Source organism: Engystomops pustulosus, chromosome 4 (assembly GCF_040894005.1).
Source record: "Engystomops pustulosus chromosome 4, aEngPut4.maternal, whole genome shotgun sequence".
NCBI lineage: Eukaryota > Metazoa > Chordata > Amphibia > Anura > Leptodactylidae > Engystomops > Engystomops pustulosus.
The window spans coordinates 66,218,029-66,245,618 of record NC_092414.1 but is presented as its reverse complement, the minus strand read 5'-3'; the positions used below and the strand labels follow the sequence as shown (position 1 = coordinate 66,245,618).

At 39.2% G+C, this 27,590-nt stretch overlaps 1 protein-coding gene across 3 annotated transcripts in view; it reads left to right on the top strand.

The window, feature by feature from the left end:
* The window catches only part of PPP2R2B (protein phosphatase 2 regulatory subunit Bbeta), a 158,937-nt gene extending 133,666 nt beyond the window's left edge, over nucleotides 1–25,271 (top strand). For all 3 annotated transcript variants that reach the window (XM_072146144.1, XM_072146143.1, XM_072146145.1), the window contains exons 5-9: nucleotides 11,714–11,891; nucleotides 12,122–12,286; nucleotides 22,264–22,433; nucleotides 23,226–23,317; nucleotides 24,584–25,271. In XM_072146144.1, coding sequence (XP_072002245.1) covers nucleotides 11,714–11,891; nucleotides 12,122–12,286; nucleotides 22,264–22,433; nucleotides 23,226–23,317; nucleotides 24,584–24,863 — 885 coding nt within the window. In that variant the 3' untranslated portion in view covers nucleotides 24,864–25,271. The remainder of the gene's footprint in view (nucleotides 1–11,713; nucleotides 11,892–12,121; nucleotides 12,287–22,263; nucleotides 22,434–23,225; nucleotides 23,318–24,583) is intronic.
* The last annotated feature ends 2,319 nt before the right edge of the window (nucleotides 25,272–27,590 follow it).

The window sequence follows — 27,590 nt, the reverse complement described above, 5'->3', positions numbered from 1 at the left end:
AATCGTTCCCTTCTCCCCATGGCAGGCTTTATGCGGGACCAGTTTTGGCAGCGACAAAATCACAGAGCTAAAGTAAAAATAGCATGTGAAGTCATTTAGATGTCAGAGCTGAGAATGGAAAAGTTATTTAATCCAGCTGCTTTACTACGGAAGGTTTGTCACCAGCAAGGTTCTCTTAGGTTAATGGCCATTCCTGTGCTCTAGCCTGGAAATCCCTTGTAAATGCACAAGAGCTAGGACATGACATTAGAAAGGTCATTTATACAGGAGAATACAGAGTTTCACTCCTCACTTCTATGATCCTCATTTAGTGTTATATATATATATATAATTTTTTTTTTTTTTTTTTTTTTTTTTTTTTACTTAAAGGCAATCTTCCATCATCGAGCATGATAAACCATTGGCACTTGTTCATAGATCCAGGCACCGTTACTGTGGCAATCCTCTTATATTTATCCATGGCCTCTTTCTTTCCAAAATCAACTTTTAAAACTTTGCTTATTAGCCAGATGGTCTCTGGGTGGTGTTACCAGAGCCCCTCCATGCCACAGCTTCACATGCTGTTTCATTGTCTCCTTCTCCCCCCTCGGCGCTCTCAGCATTTTTCCCCTCCCACTGCCTAATGTAATCTTGCTGCAGCAAAGGATGTGCCAACACAGTGGGAAGAAGGAAGTGCTCCTAGCACACTGTAACAGCCTGTGAAGCTACAGCACAAAGGGGGCTCTGGTAACCCCTCCCCCCACCCCCACAGAACCCTCCTCCTAGCTTTTTAGCATAATTTAAAAAGTAGATTTTTAAAGGAAGGAAGACATGGATAATATATAAGATAACCACAGTCACAGAGCCTGGATCTATGAGTAAGTGCCCATGTTTATTTGCCCTCAGAACATGGGTATAGTTGTGTTGGTTTTTTTTTTTCTAGAAGGTAGGGAATAAAACCAAAAGTATAAATAGGAAGTGATATAATTTATGGAACTTGTCATTTATAACCACATACCCTTGGAAAAATAAATAAAAATTTGACTTGGCTTGTATAATTGATACTCCAAAAGACTAAGTCCCATAATATACTTTTATTTCTGAAATGAAAGCGAAAATGATATAGCTGTTTACACCAGCAATTAATGCCTGATAGAATCTAGACTTTAGACTGTCTGGAACATGGCCACCAAATTAAAAAAAAAAGGCAAGTTTGGTCATTTCAAATAAGACCACAGTTGTCTTGGAAATGGATTGAAAAAGATTTACCATTTTGTTTGTGGCTCAAAATCTATTAACACATTAAGTTCCCTCTTGACGCACAGTTTTTTTTACATTCTCAATGAGTTGTCCATAGTGCTGAACATAGAGCTAAAGTCGCTGGATCCAGTTCTTATGAACCCACTTGAGTCTTTAGAGAATCTGTGTTGATCATTTTTCAATCTGAAGAGAGATTTCTAAAATGATTGTGGCAATCCATCTCAGAGACAATTTTAATACTCTTTGATATTGCAACATAACAATCTTCCCAGTAGAAAAGCTTGCCCTGGTCCAATATGCCTACTTTCAAGTCCAGAACAAATCCTAAAAGATATCCATTACTTGTTTGGATATTCCCTTTCTTTTATAAAATTAAAGGGTGTCCTGGAACTTTTGACTTGCCCCGTACATCTTTTCTAATAAAGCTATGATGCAGTAGCTCTATTTAAAATAGATGCCTATATAATGACAGCTTAAAGGACATTTACCACCAGGATGAAGGATTGTAAACCAAGGACACTAACATACTGGTGTGTGCTCCCTCTGGCAGTATCCACTGTTCTTTAAAGGGGTATTCTCATCTGGGCATTCACATTCAGTTTCACTAATCTTCCATATGTAAACATTTCTTCAATTGGATGTTATTTAAAAAAATGTTCCTGTGTGAAGATAATTTTGCATAAACATAGCCATCTTGTCCCTTAGAAACGAGATGGCTTCCTCGGATACGACCACATCACAATCAGGCTGCGGTGGCCAGACATGCGCTATTGAGTCCTGCCGGACCTCCTGGATTCAAGGATCATTACCACAGGACGGCTGTGGGACATGCTGTAACTCCTAGACATTTCATATACAAAAACTTTTTGTTTATTGGTGCAATCCATCCAGCAGAGGTGGCCATATCCGAGGAAGCTATCACGTTTCTAAGGGACCATATGACTACATTTATGAGAAATTATCTCCACACAGGAACATTTTTTTTAATAACATCTAATTGAAGAAATGTTTATATAGGGCAGATTTATCAAACTGAATGTGAATGCCCAGACGAGAATACCCCTTTAAGCTTCCTATATCACTGTTTTTAAGAAAAAAGGCTTTAGATTTTATGCAAGTGATCCTTGGGGGCTCCAGACTCCATAAACACCTTTAGAGCCCAGAGCCCCTAAGGTCAATTTGCATAATTTTAAAAGCCCTTTTTTTTTGGTATAAACCAGGGCATAAGAACCCAAGAGAAGAGCTCATCCGGTCAGAGGGGGCACACACCAGTATGTCAGTGTGCTTGATTTACAACCCTTGATCCTGGGGGTGGATTTTCTTTAAATAAAGCTCCACCCTTTATATGCTAATTATCTTCAAAATGACTGGTTTGATACAGCAACTAAGCTCCATTTATATGTATACTCCAGTGACCATGTTGAGAAAATTGGGTAGAATGGTAACCCTTGCAGCTGCATATTTCTCTATAGTTTTAGGTACTTGACTATAAACTGACCTACTGCTACCTTAATAGGTTAATCACTTACAGGGAGGGGTCATCGTGTATTGCAACTTGCGATCATAAGTCTGTGTACAGTAAAGGTTGAAAGATTTATGCTTAAATTGCAGACTTCATAGGAGAGATAAATGTTTGTAGAGCGACTTTTGGGCTGCCCTTGTTGTCCCACTCGTAGCGGTGACTTCTGTAGTTACCCTGCCACCACTGAGGTTGCTACTGCAGTGATCATGTGTTGGCACCGGGCTTGGTCAAGAGACACTGTTGGTTTCCAGGAAGATTTGATGTGAGATAATCAGGGGATTGGTAAAGTAAATACCACTCATTTTTTTATTTTTATTTTATAGCCTTCTAATGTAAGCGAGGTGTAACACACTTGTCTACAATTACTGTATGTAACACAATCCTATTTCTAACCCTACTGTATGTACCGTATAGTTAATAAAATGCCTACGGAGTGTATATTGTAAAGCATTTTGAGAAGGTGGTTGGACAAATTACTGTTTAGTTAATGATCAACAATTATATTTTGATTTATATAGACTTAATACAATATAGAACAATCACAGCTGGCCAAAATTGTTCTCTGTACTTGAGCGTACAATATTTCCATGATGAACCAAAACTTTACCCTAGAATGAATCCCATATTCTGTTAATTGGTGCTTATGAAGTGAGCTCTCAGTCGGAAAGCAATTGTCCTGCAAAGAAATCAATGTAGCAATTATATATTTCTAGCGCTTAGCTTTGTACTAATTAGATTAAGAAATGAACGACTAGTCCATAAAAATGGTAAATTCCCTCCAAGGTACATTGTCCATTTGGAGTCGTCTGAATGCTTGGGAAGCGAAAGAAGCACCAGTAGTCTTTATTTTTTTTTTTAATTATTATAAAATTGTAACATACATTTTATAAAAAATCAACTGTACTAATGTTACACAATGTAATTTTTTTCCAAAGTTTATTTTGGGATTTAACAGACTTCTACTCCTCCCCATCCTCCATGGAGGCTGCTGTTATTTCATGTGATCAGATACATACATGGGGTAGATGTTGCAAATGTTAGTTCCTCAAATGACCGCATATGACAACGTACCCAATGATGTAATAGAGCTCTCAATGTTCCACACAGCAGTGAGCTCTATCAATCACGAACAAGGAGGCAGGGCAGTTCAGTAACCACTGGATGCGGAACTCTCCTTGGGCACTTAGTTCAGTGGACAAACTGATTTTTTTTATTTTATTTTAACATTGCATCCATGTAAATGAACCATTTATGGATAAGGGCAAAGCATTTTAATCATAGATTTAATTAAGTATTTTGGGGGTGTTATGTGCATGACCGGTTCTCTATAGAAAATCTACTAAAATCAAAGTATAATAATCAAGGGGCAATTATTCATGGGTCCAGGCACTGTCTGTGGTAATCTTCATATATGGCCTCTTTCCTTCTCAAATCAATTATAATGTATTGTTTATAGTACTCGTCTTCTCATATAGGATGGGTACACCATATTGGCCCCCTAAGCCTCTTGGGCACCCACGATCACATTCATTTGACCTCAGCCCTAAACCTCAAATGTACGTGAACAGTAACTTTGCTCAACATGCAGTGTGGGAAGTCAAACTGCACTAGTATCAAAAAGTTCCATATACATGATCTTATACTTCATAAGATGGGCTTTAACTCCAAAAAATCTGAAATATGAGTATCATTGGGGGCAGAGGTTTGTTTCACTGAAATCCCCAATACGTTGATATTTAGATGATTGTCTATATCCAAAGTAAAAATATGAAGAAGTTTCTAGTGAATCCTGTACTAGATGTACAGTACAATATCATGAATCGGCTAAGTGGTTTATAAAATATGACATTTTCCAAGCCATCAATCTTCATTGCCATCCTGTAAAATGTGATGTTTTAAGCTGTCAGGTTGTTCTTTGTTTTATGACTATTATTTTTGTATTTATGAATGTGCTTTGTGCATATATTCTCCATAAAACAGCTTGTTACCGCTTGCAAGGTAATGAGCAGTAGAAGAGAAGGGGCTAAATGGCGCACTGATGGGATCACTAACTGCTCGCCTGCTTTGAAATATGCTCCTTATATTCCAATTAAATACAGACATTACAGGGAATCAAATACCACTGGATTTCCCCTGGAAAATAAGGACTAATTGAATTTGTTAGTGGCTTATTTTATTTGACAGCTTCTAAATGTTCTTGATGTGATGAGCTAAATTTGGTTACCCCTATACAATTGCTCTGTGATGCCACACACTTGCCTGCATGTTGGAAAGTACTTGGCATCTCTTTAGATTGCTCACATTCTGCCTTCTCCATAATATCACAATGAGACTGACCATAGAATAACAGCTGTCATCCCACCAAAGCTTTCAGTACTTTGCTTTCCATTTTACGTGAATGTCCACACCGTATTATTACATGCTTTGAAAAAATCAGGAATAGGATATAGTATAATAGTAGTAGATATATGATAATAGTAGTGGTGCACTCCTCAAACTAACCTGGCTCCAAGGTGCGTGCAAGCCACAAATGGAAAATCCAAGGAAGCCGCGCTCCAACCCCTCCATTGTTTATGTAATGTGATAAACATGGCTGTGGCTCTACCAGGCCCTGCAGCTCAGTCCCATCCCTTTACATGGTATGAACCTGCTCTGCACTGTGGCCAGGGTGCCATTAGTTAGCGGAAACTGGAAAACACTTTGAGAGAAAATTCTACTTTTAAGTTAGATTCCAATTTTCTGCTTGCCCCATGCCGATTATCGATGTCGCTATACCAATAGTTGGCGCTGTGCTTAGTCTTTTTCTTGTTATAGGAAATCCCCCATCAAATGAATCCTAGAAATCCAGGGACACTAACTCATAGATCCAGACACGGATATTAATTATCCATAGCCTCCTACCATCTAAAATCAACTTTTAATATTATGCTGATGCCCGCAGAACTCTTCTGGCTCATTACCAGAGCCCCACTATGCAAGAGCACTTCCCTGTGAGATAACAGCACGGAAAGGGAAGTAAGTGCTGAAGGAGCAGGGGGAAATGGTGTAACAGCCTTTGAACACAGAGGAGTCTGGTTCATCATGATGGATTTAGATTTCCCTTAAAGTATATTCTTTGTTTTGTGTATGGGGGAAAAAATCTTTAAACCGTCAGTCTTAAAATTCTCCCTGCTAGTGCCCATATCTACTAAGGGGCTCCAGTATTACCAGATGCAGACACAATCTCCACCAGGGCAGAACTGCTTAGACAAGGTCTGAAATGGTGAAGATTACTGCTATGGTCTCTGCTGGGTTTTTTTTTTTACGGAGACTATAGTAAATTTGGAGGGCTGGGGCATTCATGACCGTGGCCACTCACCGCCAGCTACCTGCACTGACACACCCAAAGAAAGCTGGTGGAGAATCCATAATCTCCCGTATTATATAAAGACAGGGTCTTTTTGAGTGTCCATTGTAATCCATTATTTCACTACCATCATTCCAATTATTTACCTTGTCTTTTATACTTTTATAATGGTTCAGAGCAATAAAAATTATACAGTAATATGAACTAGGCCTTACCCGAGAAGGAACAGAATTTTGTGGAGGTTTTTGAAGCAAAATATAAGCTAATGTTGACCACCTGAAGTCATATATTTTGCTCTGCGAATCAGCTGTGCGCTAAACTGCATAATTATTCGTACCATATCTCACAAATCCTATTTAACCTTTAATGTGAACGATGGATAATTACTTTGTTGTTACAAGTATCTGCACAGACTTGGGTTCCCACTAATCATGCAAATGGTTTCATTTATTTAGGGTTTTACGAGCAACAAAACCGATTACTGAAAGGAGGATGTTTCTGTGATAGTATTTTGCCCTCACTGAGGCATAAAATAGAAGACTGCTATATTATCACGTGCGTGAAGCATTTGGAAATGGAACTATATCTTGGATCTTGTGATGTTGTTTCTGGAATCATAAAAGCAAATACAAAGCTGGATTTCAGAATTTGATACAGTCCGAGGTCATGAAAGACTAAAATAACCTTTTGATATTTGTTTGTTCTGTTACCACTATAGCCCATACATTATTCACAACATCTATTTCGCATTTGGCATGAATGGGCCGCATGTTCCAAATCTGGAGCCTGTAAGCGGAGTGCTGCATTGAAATTAAAATTCCCTTTGAGCTGCCGGTTGCCATGGTTAGCACAGCCGTTGTAGTCCTTGGAAATGGGGGCATGAAATCCCTTTCAATGGTTGTTAGGAAATCAGCATAAATCACATACCTTCAAATATGTGCTTACACTTCCAGTTTTGGCTGGGAGTCTATCTGACGTTCAGCTGACTGCTGTGACATGGGATTTTACAATAAGCACTTTGTTAGTCAGCTGGAAATGTGGCAGAGTCGAGTCATTTCTCAGCTGACAGGTTTGATCTTCGCTAGAAGGTCTACAATTGCTGAAGATTGGGATTTCTATAAGGATTCTCCAAGTATCAGTAAAAATTCAGCCGCCCACATCAGCCCCATGTTTAAAAAAAATATAAAAAAGCTTCTGTATTGGGGGGGTAAAGGGGTATTCCCATCTTAACACATGTTATTTGTTTATTTTATAAAAGTTGTACAAGTTTCCAATATACTTTCTGTATTAATTCCTTATTGTGTTCTAGATCTCTGCTTGCTGTCCATGGTCACACAGGTGCGGCTGTTGATATCACATCAGAGCTTTGTGTTATAACAAGCCGTGCACCGTGAGATTCTGCCTACTGGTAGTAAACAAAGAACCTTTCTATAGCAGGACAGCAAGCAGAGATATGGAAAACAGTGAGGGATTGATACGGAAAGTATATTAGAAAATTGTAATACTTTTATAATACAAGCAATAACATAAAGGGGTTTTCATATTACAACGATTTTAAGTCGGGGACTGTCTGTACTGTCATAGGGGTACAGTACATTTTAGCTATTCAGGGGAGGCTAGACATTGCTCTTGTATTTATCTATGGGGGTTATTTAACTTTGTGACTCCTATCGTATAGACCATTGTTTTTCAACCTTTTTTGAGCCGCGGCACACTTTTTATACTTAGAAAATCCTGGGGCACACCACCAACCAAAATAGCACAAAATGACACTAAAACAGTCATATTATACATATAGTTAATAATATAGATTCTAAATTTATTTTACTCACTCAGTGAATGAGTGTGAAACCTCTTCCTCAACAGTTCTCAGTTTCTCCCTGTTTTTAGTATATGCTGCTGATTATTATGTGGCTCATATACTGCAAAATAAAGGGGTACTATGAGAAGTACTATGGCCATGAGGCCAGAGTACAAGTGCCAGCTCATATACTCAGCATATCAGCTGGTACTTGTAGTACTCCAGCCTCATGACTATAGTATTTCTCATTTTACATCACTGCGCATTGCCGGGAAACAAAACACAGGGGGCACCATAGTTTGGGGAACTTCCCCGCGGCACACCCGACTATGTGTCGCGGCACACCAGTGTGCCGCGGCACACAGGTTGAAAATCTCTGGTATAGACAACCATTTTTTCTTTTTATAATGTAAATAATAGCTTTAATTTGCTGAAATGGGAATACTCCTTTAATGACACTCCACTTATAGATGACCCCTACTTAGACTTCTTTGCCTCCTATGACCTCTGGTGAAGTTCCCTGGATGCTATTACTTTAGTCCCAGGCTCCAATGATCAGCTGTAAGGTGTCTGTAGTAAAGTTTTATTGATAATCCCACGACGGCACAAAACTTCGAAAAAATTTTTTTGGCCCGGTGACAATTTCATTTTCAGTCTGGAGTCTTCATGTTTCAGTTCCGACTTGCATACAAATTTGCCTTAAGAACAAACCTAAAGAACCCACTTTCTATGATTTGCAGTGATACCCCACCTAGTAACTCGCTTTCTACTTCCTGTCCATGCCTGCCTCACAGGAAATGACTTCTCCCTCGATCCCCTGCTATATGCCTGCTCAGTCAATCACGCAGGGCACTGCTGAAGCCTGGGATGGGCGGTTCTTAGTGTGTCGGAATGGACCCGGAAGTAGAATCCAGTGGAGACTTTGTGATCAGTGAAGGAACTGATTGATATATTATAATATTGAAATCATTCTGGGCCCTTTATTATTTTTATCTGACGTTAAATCTGATAAATTTGAATGTTACTTTTTCATGTATTATATGACGCCTCATGACACAATGGTTTTCATTTAAAATTCACTTCATGATCCGCAGTTGTGTGAGGCATTGGCTGCAGAATAAAAAAAACCTCTTCCCTACTCTGCTGCTGGATTTGCTCCCAGTATCCAACTTTAATGGGTGATCTGGAAAGAACAAGGCTCATTGTATCGCTGCTCAGATTTTGTCGCTGCCAGCTTTAGGGCACAGTGGTAAACAGAACGAAGCATATGCTCAAATTTAAATACCATGTAAAATTAGGTTTTCTTGAAGCAGAATATCACATCAGTGGGGTCATCTTTGATGAGAGGATGTACACTTAGATACAGATATAATGAATAAAGATTTCAGTCCCTCACTAATAATCACATCACATGGTAGACAGGATGAAGACTCCGACACCAACCAAATAGATCTCAATAGCCTTTCCTAACAATGGGCCATCAATATGATTCAAGGAAATCCATTAAAAGGCATCCTCCAGGTATGGGCACCATGTTAAAGGCACCCACATTTGTCACATTTATGACAAATGTGGGTCATATTTTGAAGAAACATAATTTTCTGTTCCCCCGTAGCCAGATGAACTGTTTTCCAGTTGTAGACTTTAAAGGAAGCAATACAGCAGTAGTAAAGGAAAGCGAATTGTAATGGAATTTCTGAAGCCTATATATACAGTATACAATAAATAAAACTACTGTATTTTTCGGACTATAAGGCGCACCGGATTATAAGGCGCACAATCAATAAATGCCTGCTAAAATATCTAGATTCATATATAAGGCGCATCTGATTATAAGGATGAATGACCAGCATGTGGCAGACCTGTGCACAGTTCAAGGAAGCTGTTGTCTGTAAGTATGGTTCATATATAAGGCGCACTGGACTATAAGGTGCACCTTTGATTTCTGAGAAAATCAAAGGATTTTTGTGCGCCTTGTAGTCCAAAAAATACGGTACATCTGATGAGATTTGCTCACTGAACTTTCCAGTATATTTTTATGCTTCATATGTAACAGCCCCTAATAAAGCCATTTGCTGTGTATTATATAAATGTGTCTGGTCCACTACTAAATGTGGCAAATTAAATTTGTGTGATTTTTATTTGATCTAGTTTTCAGCTCTGAAGGTAATAAAGCCTTGATGTACATGCTGCTGTGATGGCTGTGGAATGGCTCATTGCACTCTGTGAAGATGCATTACATAGAGAGCACACAAGAACCCTAATAAAATGTAATGTGCTGTTTCTACGCATTTCCTCAGCTGAATGATTTTCTTCTGTCTTTATGGCGTTCTGTAGTATCACATTCCTCGACACTTTCCATCTGGCCTGGATATGTAGATCATTCCAAGAGGCATCACAATGGGCTTCTCGAGAAGAGAGGGGCAGGATGCTTTGTAAAAAGGCGGCGTATTTTTGGGGGGGGTTTGCTAGGTGCTATGATAAGATCACGATCCTGGTGTGTGTATATATAAGTATCAGATAAAATGGAGGGACATTTATTCGATGATTCTCATTGGATACATAATATAAATTGTAGTAAAGGCTATCTTACCAGTGATTGGACGGACCACATGGAGGCAGATAACTCACAAATACATTTGAACTTGCAATGTGTCATGTGCTGACAGATGTCACTTGCATCAAGTCTCCAATAGGAATAGAGGGAGAATCTGACTTCCTGTCACACATGGGATGCTGGTCACATGTCCCTACGGAAAACCACAAAGCAGTAGATAACCTGCACGTAAACCAATAGGCACATTTTTTGTCTCTTATGAAGAATTTCACAATTGCTTAAATAAACGAAGTCTGGTATTTTATATATAGGTATTTTATCCAATGAACGTACCCAGGCTGTCTTACAGATTCACATGGTTACCTCTAGTGATTAAAGTACATACAGTAGTATTTTTGTGTCTGTATCAATCCATAATGATGGAATTTTTTGCCATTGTGTTTACAATGTACAGAACGGGCCATTTTTTATGTATACACATAAAATGGGAATGGTTGGTGTCAACTTCCTGTTGCCCATTGTGTTGGATTGTCAATGCAACCCTCTTCTGCTGCTCTTGACACACTGATGGCAACACAGCAGAAGAAATGCTACCACAGGCTCGAAGCATCTGTTATTTGATCCTGCACATCTCTTATCTTCACAGCATAGACAATTGCCTTCAGATGACCCTAAAGGTCCGAGCATTCCTACATGAATTTTTCCTAAAAGAAGAATTGCTCATCGTGGCCAAGTTGAATGGCCACCATGGTCTCCCAAACTGCTCCCCTTAGACTTTTTTTTATCTTTGGGGGTTTTTTTCTTAAGAAATCGGTCATGAAAGCATTGTGACGTTTGTTTGTCCTGAGTGGTTAGAAACGCTCAACTAAATGGATTTGTGGTCAGCCTGATAAAGTCTTCTTAAAGGAGTGTTTCTCCACACTAAGCATGGCTATAAGCAACACACAGAGACCACCTCAAGCTGCCGATGGATTTCTCTGCACAAGTTAAAATAAACTTCCTTCTGTGAGAAAAAGCATCTACAGAAGAGAAACTGAACTTTTTAATAGTGCAACGCAATAATAAAATAATCTAAAAAGGCTTGCTTAAATAGCTGACCAATGAGATGCAACGATCCACTGTGTGTAGTAAAATGTACCTGATAACGTATCCTGGTTATAGTTCTGTGTCTATGAAGAGTTGGAAAATGTATGCTCAGTTAATGATTTTATTGTCTTTGCTAAGAGGTTTTTTTATCTTTCATTTCAGGTCCCGGTATTAAGGCCCATGGATCTGATGGTGGAGGCCACACCAAGAAGAGTGTTTTCCAATGCACACACATATCACATTAACTCAATATCTGTGAACAGTGACTTTGAAACATACATGTCAGCAGATGACCTACGAATAAACCTGTGGAACTTAGAGATAACAAATCGAAGTTTCAGTATCCTTTTGGCAGTTATTGCCTACTACACTCACAAAATGTTATTCTTCTGCCCATTTAAAAAGTCTACTATGTAAATTTTTGCCAGATTGTATGAGTGAGAACTGCACCCACTGTGAAGTGAGTTTTTGTGTTTTTGTTTTTACTTTTTTTTTTTTTTTAAGACCTTCCTCCTAGTCATCATGTCTTGAATTGATGGATATGTATAACCTTAACTCATCAACAACCAGATATTGTGGACATCAAACCAACCAACATGGAAGAGCTCACAGAAGTCATCACAGCCGCAGAGTTTCATCCGCACCATTGCAACACATTTGTATATAGCAGTAGCAAGGGAACGATACGACTGTGTGACATGCGTTCTTCTGCTTTGTGTGACAAGCATTCAAAGTGTGAGTTATATTAGCCTATTCTTTTCCATGCAGTATACATACTATTCAAACCTAGGCCAGTAGGCACGTTGAGTTAAAGGGGTTTTCCCATTAAACAAGTTGGGCCTTGCCCACGGATCAGTAAATTAGACTTTATCCTGTGGATGTCTGTGATGAGACCACACACACACACACACACACACACACACACACACACACACACACACACACACACACACACACACACACACACACACACACGTCATGAGAGCAAGGGGTCTGATTGGGTCCCAGGTACCTCTGTCAGACTCATTGTTGCTCCCAGAGATTAATGGAGCAGATGCCCACACGTGACCTCTGTTCCATTCCTCTCCATGGAGCTGACGGAGAATGCTGAGCTATTAATTCAGCACTTACTCATGTGACCAGGGTGATGTTAACAACTTAGTATTTGCAAAATATACCCCATGTATGGATCTAATCACATGAAATAACAGCATTCCTCCATGGAGGATGGGGACTACTAGAAGTCCATGTACGTATGCTGTGAATTCATGTGATTGATACATATGTAGGTATATTTTTCAAATATTATGGAGTAATAGATGATATCACTCCCGTCACATGGCATGAAGTGCTTAATGGCGAGAAGAGGCATAAGGCATGTGGTGGAGCTGCTGGACAAGGCCAAGGAGGCCACATTCCCTCTGACTTGTAGCTGTATGCTAAAAGGAGGCTGGCATTTAGTTATAAGGGCTCTATGGGAACTGGTCATTAGCTGTATTTGTGAAAAATGTGGTAACGGGTAAGCCTGTTGCCCATTGGCAAGTTCAGGTCCAAAAGCCAACTCCATCTGCTGGTGGGAATTACCATATCAAACCTAGAATCACTGGACTGAATTCAGCATTTCTGTTCAGTTTAGTGATGCCAAGTTTAGTCCCCAAATCCCACCTGCACCCAGAGCAAATTTCTTGTAACAGGCCTAACTAAGTGTACTAGAATTTGTGGGATTCTTTTCCACCATATAGGTGAAATGTAGTGCTCAAATGCTGGGTGAGTAGAACCTTCCTAATATAACCGAATAAGGGTAATTCATTACTTACATTTTAAGACCTGTAGTTTGCTCTAGATGAGCATAGGGCATCAGAAAACTACATTTAACCTCTTAACGCTCAGCGTCCGATATATCGGACGCTGAGCTCAGTGACTTGGCGCTCAGCGTCCGATATATCGGACGCTGAGCCAATGCCGGTTCAGCTCAAGATTTGAGCCGAACCAGCATCAGGAAAGACGGGGTGCCGATTATTAACAAGCAATCAGATGATTGCTTGTTCATTTCCCATGGTGGAAAAAGTGAAAAAGTAAAAAAAAAAAATTATTCAATAAAAAAATAAAGTAATAAATCACCAAAAATGCCCAAAAGCCCCAAAACATATAAAGAGACATATAACTAAAAAAAAGTCTAAATCATAACACAAACCCCACATATATAGTATCACCGCGTCCGTAACAACCCGTAGAATAAAAATAAATAATTATTGAACCCGCACGATGAACGCCGTAAAAGAAAACTGTTATAAACCCTCCAAAAATTATGATTTTTACCTATACAATCCCACAAAAAATGCTATAAAAAGTGATCAAAAAAACATATGTACTCTAGAATGATACTGGTGCAAAGTACAACGTGTCCCGCAAAAAACAAGCCATCAACCAGCTCCGTAGCCAAAAACGTAACAATGTTATGCCACTTGGAAGATGGCAATACAAAAATGATAGATTTTTCCCCACAATAGGGTTTTATTTTACAAATTTAGTAAAACGCAAGAAAATATATTCGTGTCTGGTATCCCCGTTATCGTATCGACCCATAGAATGAAGATAACATGATTATTAGTCTATACGGTGAACACCACAAAAAAAAAGTAAAAAAACCAGTAGAGAATTGATGCTTTTCTACTCCTGCTCTCAAAAAGAAGTTCCTAAATTTTCAACAATAGGTGATACCAACCCCAAAATGGTAACATTGGAAAAAGCATCTCATCCCGCAAAAAAAATGCCGTCACATGACCCTTATAGCGCAAAAGCGAAAATTTTACAGCCTTCAAAAGAGGCCAATGAGGAAAGTAAAATCCTGGCAGCTGCAGGGTGCTCCTTCCCTTCTGCGCCTCACTGTGTGCCCATAAAACAAGTAACAGCCACATGTGGGGGGTCTCTGCACTCGGGAGAAATTGTAGAACAAATTGTATGGTGGATTTTGTATTTTTATCTTTTGGAAATGTGTAAATTTTAGGGCTAAATGAACGTATAACCGGCACAATTTGACTATTCTAAATTTCGCCTCCATTTTGATGTAATTACTATGAAGATCTCAAGGGGTTAACAATCTTCGTAAAATCTGTTTCTGATAGCTTGAGGGGTGCAGATTTGAAATTGGGTTGGTTATATGGGGGGTTTTGATGCTAAATATGTAAATTTTCATTCAAAACTGTATTTATCCCCAAAATAGTCAATTCTGAAAATCCGGAAAAGCGCTATTCGATTTGTAAGCCGCGTGACATCAAAATAAATTATACAGACATTTCAAAAATGGTGAAAATGTAAAGTAGACAAATGGGAAATGTTATTCGGCAAGTTATTTAGGTGGTAAATCTATCTGCCTGAAAACGCAATGATTTCAAAAATGGCAAATTTTTCAGAAAATTCATCATATTTTCTTTTTTTTGTAAATAAACGCAAAACTTATCAGCCAAAATTTACCACTAAAATGAAGTACAACATGTGGGGAAAAAACAATCTCAGAATCGTTTTGATAAGTAAGTGTTCAAAAGTTATAACCATATAAAGCGACGCAGGTCAGAATCCAAAAAATGGGACTGAGCCTTAAGCTGTAAAATGGCTGCGTCCTTAAGGGGTTAAAAAATGAGCCAAAAAAAAAAAAAGTTTACAAACAAATTTAAATTTTATCTGGCCTGTCTCATGCAGGAACATGGGGGAGTCTTGTTGAATACAGCATGAACCAAAGTAGTGCATTGTGCATCTTTTTGTTCTACACATACCATAGGTCAGGTGTGTGTTTTATATCATTTACTACTATGGGTCCTTGTGCTTGTGATGCGACATGTCACATATACAGTCATGTGAATAAGCGTTTAAGGGCCTGAAAGCTAAATTGAATTTGTTGTATCTATATGGACCTTCTGTAAAGCCGGTATTGTTTTTTTGGTGTTGTGTGTATGTTTTAATGAAATTTTTAAACTGGCAATGTAATAATGTCTAATAGCAATAGTGCTTGGTCGCTATAATAGCTGTTCTCATTTCGGCTAGAGGAAGCTTATTTCACAAAATATGCCGTTTTTATTTCTCTGCTTTTACATTTTAGTACGAGCCTACATTTTCCTATTACTAGCAAAGGGAGATCATTACATTGTGTTGTAAAATGTGAAGAGCGTGACAGGCAGCAGAAGGAAGTGTCCTTTAATTAACTTAAAGGGACGGATACAACTGTACAATACACATTAGATGGTTCAGTGAAGCATTGGGAGCAAGCAAATGCCCTTAACCTTCTCAGTGTGCGACCTGAGAATTGTAATTAGCTTGGAGGAGAAGCTCTTAGACTCCTTCTTCACCAACAAAAATACTATTATTGCGGTATACCATTTCTCAGAATGTAACTAAACACTTGGTCTGCACGAAAAGAGCCAATTCATGCTTGTAAAAGTGCCTCAATTACATTGGCAGGGAACTCAAGTTCTTTACTTTCCTGAAGAAAAAGCATTAGGACCGATGCATATGCCCGAAACTAATAGATTTCCTGAGCAGCAGTCCTGTTTTATATCTGTAATTGATACCTTGGCATGTACAAGCTTTGCCTAGTTACTTATTGGCTATAGGGATTATAAGACCCAAATTTCTATTGTCAAGTCTGGCTGTGGAGGTTCCATTTTCCAGCTAATACAGTAATAATTTGAATGTATTTTTACACCAATCTGGAGCTATATAAAATTTTTTGTAGTGGTTCATTGTGTCTATTCCACCAACTATAAGAATCCTAAAATCTCATGTACATGAAGCTAAAGACCAGTTTAATATAACCTCAGAGTTTTCTGCTACCAAACTTTAGATATGACGACCAAAGTTCGTTTCAATATAACAAAACTTTAGATATCGCACCCTAAGATGTGGCAGTGGTTTTAAAGCATTAAATAATCAACAAATTGACCCTCTACTGATCTAGTGATTTCAATCTTATATTGATAACATATTCATCAATATTTTTAAGCTGGAAAGCGCTTGTGCCTGAGCTAAACGTTACACTCGCCCTTTCAGGAGAGCATAAAAAACTTACGGTAGTTTACCTACCGTCATCTGTTCCGTTTCGATCCACATAGACATTAATATACACTCGGGTACAGGCAGTACCCGAATTACGTAAAAGATAGGTTGGTTTTTTGGGGTTTTTTTTACATTTGTTCTTGAATTAGATTTTTTATGTAAGTCGGAGCTGTACATTTTAGAATTGTAGCTCTAGACAATTTTTTTTTTTTTTTTTTTGTCCCTGTGACAATTGGATTTTCAAAATTTTGGAAATGCTTCTTGACCAACACCAGGGCAATCATCAGATAAAAAGATAAGAGATGATTTGTAGCAAATTTTGGAATGTTGCAATTGGAACATGGGTTATCAATTAAACTTCATTGCAGCCTGGGACTAAAGTAAACCATCCAGAGAGCTACACCAGAGGTCAGTGGGCAGAGAGGTCCGTCTGTATGTAGGGGTCATCCCAAGTCGTGTGTCCTTAAGTAGCTGGACAGCCTGTATTAATAGCAGAGAAAAAAATATGCAGGCCGATTGAAGGATACTCTACAATCATCTAAAAATCCTTAATGTTTTGCGTCTTTGACAATTTATATCCACATCAAATGGAGTTGTGGTGGCCGCTATGGGGATAGCATCACTACCCCCAGAAATAAACAAAAAATGTAAATACAAAAATTGAATTAGTACATGTGCTGTTAATGATGTTCCACCTGTGGCTAAATAAAAATTGCAGATGGAGTACCAAAAATAATGGTTGTACCTTGGTTTCGCTGCTAGTTTGGTACCTTGGAACTCTTAGGATGTAGACTGGGTGAATATCCAACTAGCATGGGAACCAAGGTACGATCATTATTTTTGGTACTCTATCTGCATTGTTCATTTAGCCACAGGTGGAACATTATCAGTGGTGCAAGTACTATTTCTATCTTTTTACAATATTATATTTAGTGTTTCCTAACCCATTGAAAATTGGACAGTTAATGGTTAGGTACTATTTATAGTAAAACACTTTCTACATTGATGTGAACTCCTTGCATGAAATGGTGGTTTTCATTCGCATTTTAGATTTAGTTTATTCTATTGTGTGATAGGAAAGGATCATCCACCCAGCAAAGAGGAGTTTGGCTTGACCTCTCCCTTGACATTTTTGATTGATTCTTTTTTTTTTTTTTTTTTCCTTGTCGCCTTCCTGAGTTCAGCGGCTTTGAGTCAATTTCTGCTCAGTGAATGGCAGAGCTCAATTGAGGCAGTTCATCAGAGTTGAAAATGAAAAGTAACATTGACTTTTATGGATGAATTGTCAGACAGTGGGGGAAATTTAATAACTTTAGACTTTAATCAAAATGCAGAACTGTGAATGACAATAGAGAAGTACGAGAAATAAACAAGGTCTTCCTGGTAGATTGAATATGAAATGTGGAATCATCTACTGTCCCTTTTGATTGATTGATTTCCCAAGTGGTCTTGGACCAAACAAAATGTTGGAGTAGTTTCCACATGGCACTTTTTCATGATTGTTTGGGAGCTGACATCACAGTAAGACATGCCTTAACTCTTGCCTATACCCAAAACAAAATTTAGAAGACTGCTGAAGTTAAAATATTACTTAAATTTAAACTGAAATACCATTTAAATTATTGTGTTGTTACTCTTAAGGGGTTGTCCTGGTTATTTTTAAATCTTTGGTCCCCAGTGGGTGTAAAAATAATAAACGCCCGTTATTTACCTCTCTAGTGCTCCGATCCAGCCTGATTCCTCCAATTACTTTCGGACTCTGTAAATCAGTGATGGCTAACCTATGACACGCGTGTCAGTGCTGACACGCGTAGCCATTTTCACTGACACACGGCTGCCTGAGAGTTAAGTTTCATCCTACATGATCAGGTGCAGTAGCCGGGAGGCTGAGAGATTGCACTGAGCTTCCAGCACTCCCCCCTCCTCCTCCTCCCCCGGGCCGGCCACTCCCTATGTGTGAGCTGTGCCTAGTGTCTCCAGTCAGCACAGGTATCAGCACAGAGCACAGCAGGAGAGGTGACCCGGCCATACACCCAGGAGGCTCCTCTGCAGCTCCTGATAGTTGTGGTGGGGGTAGGATGGCAACACAGTCAGAGGCCACATTGCTGCTGCCTTGTGTGATGTCCCAGCAGCTGCCACCTCTACACTGACCAGCTCCAGAACAGGGATGAGGGAGGACAACCACTCCCATCATACAGTGAGTAAGGTCAGTGCACTGTATGATAGAAGACAGCCATCAGGGCTTGTGTGTCAGTTTTGTGACGTATAAGCCCTGAAATAATCGCAACGCCTTGCAAATCGCCAGGCATTGCGATTATTTTGCTCCGCACACCTTCTCCATGCCAAGAGGGCATGAAGGAAATGCGGACAGCGGTGCCTGCGCCCTCACTATAACCTGTGAACTTTCATGACTGAAAGTTTGCAGGTTACTAAGCAATTTCACACCTGTCTGATTGTATGGCAGTACATGGTAGGATCAATCAGACAATCCACGGTTAAAGTACCCTAGTTAAATAGTATACATATTTCTTATTTAAACTATAAATATCACAAAAATGTTTTTTTGTCAAGGTGACACACCACCCGAGTTATGCTTGTTTTTTTGGCGAATTTTGACACACCAAGCTCAAAAGGTTGCCCATCACTGCTGTAAATTGAGGTTAAGCAGTGACAAGGTGTCAAATCTTGCACCTGCTACAGCAGCATTCGGATGTCTAAGCAAGACTAAACTTGCCCAAAACCCCATTGCCATCCTCCTTTCCCCTTTGGGTGACTGTACAAGTAAACAATCTGCACAGGCTATATATCTATTCCTGCCTTCCACTTAAAAAAAACAAAAACATATTCTTGTAGCAGTTGTGATGCCAGACGTCTGTTTACTCAGAGCAAACTTTTTTTTATCTATAGATATACTATGGTGGTCAAAAGTGTCTGCTTAGTGTCTAGTTGATCCTTATAACAGCTTGCTGGACACAAATGATGAATTATGCACAAATAATATGAATTCAGCCTTTTTGATGCTTCATAATAATACAGTATGCAGTATGGGTGAATGTGATCTGTGATGCTATAACATGCAAATAGAAGTGTATCTATCAACCAGTCACCACATTCATCAACAGTGTAAAATCGCTTTTGAAAAATTGGCATTGGTTGGAAACTGCATCCCGCTGGCCTTGCCATAGTATTCTGTGACTTTACTAATTAGCCTGTGCAACTATAAAGCTCTGTCTACTTGGTTATTTGATGAAAAAAAGGGTAGAAGTCTTACAAAAATTCAGGCCAAATGCAGTTAATCAGAAATACCAAAAAGAACCAGAGCGGCAAAAAACACTTATTTGTATAAAATAATACTCTTTATTGAAAGCAAATACACAAATTCAACATGTATATCCCTCAAATGGGAAAGTATAAATACAGTATATGGGGGACACAACTAGCCCTAGATGGAAGATAGTGCAGCACAGAAGACCAGTGGCCACCCCTATTAGCCCAGGGTCCTAATAATATGTTTAACAGTATTAACAATTCAGTCAAATGTGAGACCAGAGCAAGAAGGGGATAAAGTGGCAATAGTTCAGTGAAAAGTAAACTATACGCAAACTGGAGGTACCATCCAGTATTTGGAAATTCATATTGCTATTGCACACTTACCCGCAAACATGATTAGCTGACACTGGGCAGATCAGGGGAAGGCCAAAGGGTACACCCCAACGCACGTTTCGCACTAATGCTTCGAAATGTAGTTAATGCAGTTACACAGCAAAACTTGCATAACTATATTGGTACACAAAAAAATCTGGCTTTCTAAGCCTCTCGTGCTGGGAACAGCGGGCAGTACATGGGAAGCTTTAAGTTCAAGCTATACTTATATACATGCATACATACAGGTTAGTCTGCCAAAAATAGTTTCAAAAATCCACTTTTGAAAACTGAATGAGTAGATTTCCAAAATTCTGCATCAAATTTGACCATGTAAGCTACCCCTGTGGCTGTATGCATACATTAGCCATTGAAACTACCCTTCGCACACTGCCCATCTATGTAAATGGGCTCATACACACGACTGTGGTATTAGCCGCCTGCTGAAGTTACAAATGATAAACCAAGTCCTATCACTGCCTATTTGGCCTTACACTGATAACACAGGGGCCACAAAACGGACCACACGTTTGTTGGGTGAGTTTCTTGTGCAAATAAGTACATTTGCTACAAATCATCACTTCTCTTTTATCTGATTATTGCCCTAGTGTCGGTCAAGAAGCCAGGGAGTTCCCTTGACATAAAAGTTGAGGCCTCAGTTCAATAACTTTCTAAATTAGGATTCTTGAAGATAAGTGAAGGGTTCATTATTTTGATTAAAGAATTGAATTTAATGAAAACCTTTATATTCACGGGAAAACAAGTCCCAGTAGGATTGTCTTCCGAGTTTACATAGATCTGACCTTTGCTCAGTGCGCCCCACGCTGTCAAAGCACATTGAGTGATTGGCCTTTATTAGTGATGATAGAGCTAAGCAATGCTAGTTTCCATAGTTACCAGATAAAGGCATTGAATAGATCTACAAGTGGAGGACCTCATGTGGTTGTTTGCTACCACACAATTTAGACATCCCTTCAATTAGCCTCATTACCATTTAGTAAAGACTTTATTGTACACCTGGCTGTTCTGCCTTTGTTCACCATGTCACTTTTCCAATGGATGGCCAAGCTGCTCGTGAATGTATTGAAAGCGCTTTGTTGGAGGTTGAGAGGTTTTTTTGCATCTCCGGATCCATATAGTGACTATAAAGTTCTGTGAGTAATGAGACCTGGGTCTTGTCTGGTGCTAACAGAAGAGAGAAAATGTGATATTATATATTAAAAAGTCATTCTTAAAGGAACTTCTAAACAAATTAGCTGATGTAGATATGTAGAATAAAATGTGTGCATGTATGTGTGTATATATGTATGTGTTTCTGTGTATGTATATGTGATAATATTCTTTGCTGTGGTATACACTGATTGCCCTACACATCTGACATAGGAGCGGATTCTTTTCTATAAAAGCAATAATAGACTACTGAATGCCTCAGGGTGTTGTATAGGTCAGCTCATTGAGGTACTTTACAGTAGGCATGGGTATCTCTCTCTAACCTACTGTAAGTACCATATTTTTCCGCACTATAAGGCGCACAAAAAATCCTTTGATTTTCTCAGAAATCAAAGGTGCGCCTTATAGTCCAGTGCGCCTTATATATGAACTGTACTTGGACAACAACTGCCTTGAACTGTGCACAAGTGTGCCACCTGCTGGTCATTCATCCTTATAATCAGGTGCACCTTATAATCCGGTGCGCCATATATATTAACCTAGACGTTTTAGCAGGCATTTATTCATGGTGCATGTGCCTTTATAGTCCGAAAAATACTATTACAAGTTATAGGTATTTAGTGGAGACAAATCCTTGATCCAGGGATTTTCTATGGCATATTTGGAGTTGAAGGAATTTTTATTTCCCTAATAGGTGGTAATTGGCATCTATCTTGCTATGGATCTACACTAATAGCTTATGGATGTGTCTTTTCCTAACCTTATGAAACACATTGATAGATCAGATGGTATTCTGTATTACCATAATCTATTTTGTTTTCTAATCAAAGCGTTGTTTTTTTTTTTTTCAGTATTTGAGGAGCCAGAAGATCCCAGCAACAGATCATTTTTCTCAGAGATCATTTCTTCCATTTCGGATGTAAAGTTTAATCATAGTGGTCGGTATATAATGACAAGAGACTACCTTACAGTCAAAGTGTGGGACCTGAACATGGAGAACAGACCAATAGAGACATACCAGGTAGGAGAATTCCTGATGTTGAAATATAAGGTGGCACTTGTGCAATGCAACTCAGCATGACCTAAAAGAAGGAGAAATCAAGCTATGGGGAACTCAACGCTTGTGACAAGAGTTTCTATTGGAGTTTCATAAACTTTGCTCTCAACTGTTATCAATTGGAATATTTAACCAAAAATCTTTACGAATCTTCATGCAATTTTTTACTGAACTAGACTAGAACCTTTCTTACAAATAGTTTTTCCAAAAATGATGCAGACTTTTAATGAATGTGAAAATTCAGAAAATTGTTATGCAGATGTGTGTGGATTAGATGCACACTTTATTTTGGTTCATGAATACTGAGTATAGGAAAGACTTGCATACATATTGGAAAGCTGCATAACAAAAACAAGTTATTTAAATTGTTTTTCCATAACACCAGTAAAAAAAAAATGATGGCTGCATTATGCTCCAAAATATTGTACTAGGTGGACAGTAGATTTCCCACATTTTGCTCATATTTCCGATGATTTTCTTGGGAAGAAATAAATGTAAATGTTGCCATGCCCAAGAATTCCCATTATTCACTGCTGCTCCCATAATTCACAGCTGTATGTTTTGGCTTGCTTTCTTTTCTCTGGCTCCTGGTGCACACATAATTCTATCCCAGGGTGCCTTTCTGTATACTATTTATCTGATTGGGCAATTAGTATGACATTGCTAAGACATTGTGATGTACCAGTAAAGTGATTTGCAATTAAGCTGTCAGCATTGTTTTTTGACTAATCAAAGCCGTCTTGTGTTTCTATTTAGGTCCATGATTACCTCCGCAGCAAACTATGTTCACTTTATGAGAATGACTGCATTTTTGACAAATTTGAATGTGTTTGGAATGGTTCAGACAGGTAAGGACACATGTCAAGTAACTGTATGTGATAAATTAAACATCAGAAATACACCATAGTATTTTCCATGCAAAGGACCTGAACTTAGGTTACTGTATGGATTTTTGCCTTGGGTGGGAAATGCATTGGTCACAGCCTCCCCTGACTAATGAAATGCCCAGCAGCCTCCACCCAAAGTATTGCAACAGTATGGCAAGGAATTGCGCCGCAACCAGACACTATCCAAATAAAATACAGTGGGCTAGTAAATCCTTTATGGCTGACTATTGGCTGGCTGACAGAATGCACCTTCCAATGGTTCTGGATACTGAACATGTATATACGGCAGCATAAGGTACACAGCCATATGCAGCACGTATTTAGACCATATTTTATACGTTCCCATTGACTTCTATGGGCTGTACCGATCTGAAATACAATGGAACATAGAACATGCACTAAATTTTTTGCTTACGGTATGGAACAGTGAGCTATACGGCCATGTACATGGATGGCCGTATTGCCCATTGGAAAGTATGGGGCCGTATTTCAGCCGTATATATAGCCATTTTTATAGGGTTATGTGCATGGGGCCTTATTGTGTGTCAAAACCAGGGGTGGTTGAACACATAGTCTTTCCCTCAACTATAGAAAGGCAAGCTACAATGGAAGTGTTGGGTTTTCTCAATGCCATGTTTTGGTTTGGTTCCTTTCCTCTAGCTCCTGGTGCACACATAATTCGATCCCAGGGTGCTTTTCTATATACAGGCGGTCCCCTACTTAAGGACACCAGACTTACAGATGACCCATAGATACAGACGGACCCCTTTGCCCACTGTGACCTTGGGTGAAGCTCTCTGGATGCTTTACTTATAGTCACAGACTGCAATGATCAGCTGTAAGGTGTCTGTAATGAAGCTTTATTGATAATCCTTGGTCCCATTACAGCAAAAAATTTAGAAACTCCAATTGTCACTGGGGCAAAAAAAATGTCTGGATCTACAATTATAAAATATACAGTTTCGACTTACATACAAATTCAACTTAAAAACAAACCTACGGACCCTATCTTGTACTATTTATCTCGCTGTGTGTTCGACCAAACTCTGTTTTGGCTCACAGTAACTGAAGACCCAAAATAGATGTTAACTGGGCCTTAGAGTGACTTGTGTTGGGTTTCCCAAAAAGTAAAAAATTCCACTCCTTCCTTTCTGTATTGTTGGATTTATTTAGTGTCTGTTGCATTTATCCCTCATCATACAGCAACTCTACTGTTTTCTCTTCTAGTGTCATAATGACTGGCTCATACAATAACTTCTTCAGAATGTTTGATCGCAACACCAAACGGGATGTCACATTGGAAGCCTCCAGAGAAAACAGCAAGCCTAGAGCAATTCTCAAGCCGCGCAAAGTCTGCGTAGGAGGCAAACGCAGAAAAGACGAAATTAGCGTGGACAGCCTGGACTTTAGCAAAAAAATTCTCCACACTGCTTGGCACCCTTCAGAAAACATCATAGCAGTGGCAGCCACAAATAACCTGTATATATTTCAGGACAAGGTTAACTAGAACATTATTAAAGTTGTGCTAGGTACCATGTGTTCTAAGGCTTTTTAATATTATTTTTCTCTTCCCGTTTTCTAATATATTTTTTTTTCTTTACCTTTTTCATTTATCAAGTTCTTCCTCCGATGAATTATAGATGAAATAAACAGGCTTCCCAAATCCCCATTACACCAATTCCAGCAGCTGATATTCAAAAATTATCTTTTTTTGTTTGTCTTTTTTTTTTTTTTTTCGTGTTTGCAACCTTTCTTGCAGCGGGGTCCTCAAACATACTCAACTGGAGGGTATTTTTGGCCTCTTATGCAGCATGAATGGTACATGCAAGAAACTTTGGACAAAACAAATGTTGGGCATATATAATATTTCTTTTTAATTGATAATTCAATTTTTAATAAAAGATGATCATTACAAGTACTTGTTTGTCCTTCTTTCTAAATATTTAAGTGACTTTATAATGTTTTACTGTGACCAGGAAGAGAATATCCCTTTAGTGCGGATCACGAGGTTACTTGTTGATGCATTTTATTCCATATTTACAGCACCTTTGGATTGGACATGTAATATTCTTTATAGAGTTCCCTCTTTAATATTAAATTTCACCAATTTACCTTTCAAAATCAATATGCAAATGCGCTCAGAAGAGTAACTTTTTGCTGAAGATAACTCTCTAAGAGGTGGGAGCGTCACTTTAGACTCCTTTTGGCTTAGTACTTAAAGGACATCTACCACCAGGATCAAGAATAGTACACCAAGCACACATACTTTCTGGTATGTTCCTGCTCTGGCAGGATCTGCTCTTCTTTTAGCTTATGCCCTGGATTTTACTATAAAACACAAAAGTGTTCTTGGTGTACAATCCTTGATCCTGGGGGCAGATGTACTTTAAAACCATATTTCAATGTGTGTGGTATAGAGCCACATGTATAAGTAGCTTTATCTGCAGCTATGACGTTAACAGCCCATATCTCCAATCTACGGCAGACAAAATATGAACCCTGATACATTGTAAAATTAGATTATCATCTTTGGAAGGGCATTATAACCATGGTTATGGGTGCTATGGAGCCCGAAACGGCACCTTTTGAAGTAACGCTTCCCATCTGGCCTCTAAAAGACTCCTTTCGAGCAAAAACAAAGGCTTGGCTCATTTGTATGTATCTTTGGAGGCAATTTTTCTCGGTAAGTGGGCAGTTTGTAACAAGCTATTAAAGGTTTGTAAAGCTGTAGTCAGGTACCCTTTAATATTTGTGACCATGAGATGCATGATTGTTCTGCATTATGCAGCAGATCTCATTTCTTGTTAAAGAGGACCTGTCACCCATAAAAAGTCACTAGGGGTAAGCAGCTCCTAGTGCTACAGCAGATGCAGCAGTGTTACATTTCTAGAGTAATTGGAACCCTCAGATAAAGCTAGCGGACACTACCACCCTGTACAATAGAAACGCTAAACTGCGTAAGCGGTCAGGCGTATTCATGAGGAGACGGGACTAAAAGGCGGTGACTGCCGCATGAAGCTCTGCAGTTACCGCTGGCCTATGCAGTGGGCGGGGCAATCTGGGGGAGAAGCAGCGCCTCAGACTGCCCCCTCACGAATACGCCCGACTGCTTACAGTGTGGTCCGGCGTTTCTAGTGTACAGCGCGGCGGTTCCGATAACGCTAGCAGTGTAACACTGCTACATCTGAGGTAGTAGTGCCTATGACGGGTCCTCTTTAACCCCTTAGCGCTCTGCGCCGTAGCTATACTGCGCTGAGTCCCGCGAATAGCACTCAGCGCAGTACAGCTACTGCGCAGAGACTATGCCGGTTCAGCGCTGCATAGCAGCCGAACCGACATCGTTAGCCGCGGGATTTCAACGGTAATCTACCGCTGACATCCCCGGCTAACACCCACGGTCGGAGTGGGCTCCGATCGCGGGCGTTTAAGCCGTTAAATGCCGCGTTCAACGCGACCGCGGCATTTAACATGCCTTCCGGGGGTCTTTACCCCACAATCGCCGTTTTCGGCGCCGTTTTCAGGGGGGGGGGCGCGATCGCTGCTATGGCACCTCTGAGGTCCGATCGTCTGTGACGTCATCTTAAAGGCAAAGTGTCAGCCTATGCATCTGCATAGGCTGGCACTGCTAATACCCTGCAATACATCAGTATTGCAGAGTATTATCATGAACAAGCAATCAGATGATTGCTTGTTCATATCCCATGGTGGATCAAGTAGAAAATGTAAAAAAAAATTTTTCAATAAAAATAACTTTATAAATCACTAAAAATGCCCATAAGCCCCAAAACATAGAGACATATAACGCTCAAAGTCTAAATCCTAACACAAACCCCACATATATAGTATCACCGCGTCCGTAACAATCCCTAGAATAAAACTAAATAACTATTGAACCCATATGATGAACGCCGTAAAAAAAATCTTTAAAAACCCGCCAAAAATTATGATTTTTACCTATTATATGCCACTAAAAATGCAATAAAAAGTGATCAACAAAACATATGTACTCCAGAATGATACTGTTGCAAAGAACAACATGTCCCGCAAAAAACAAGCCATCAACCAGCTCTGTAGCCAAAAACGTAACAATGTTATGCCACTTGGAAGACGGCGATGCAAAAATGATAGATTTTTCCCCACATTAGGGTTTTATTTGGCAAATTTAGTAAAACATAAGAAAAAAATATTCATGTCTGGTATCCCCGTAATCGTATCGACCCATAGAATAAAGATA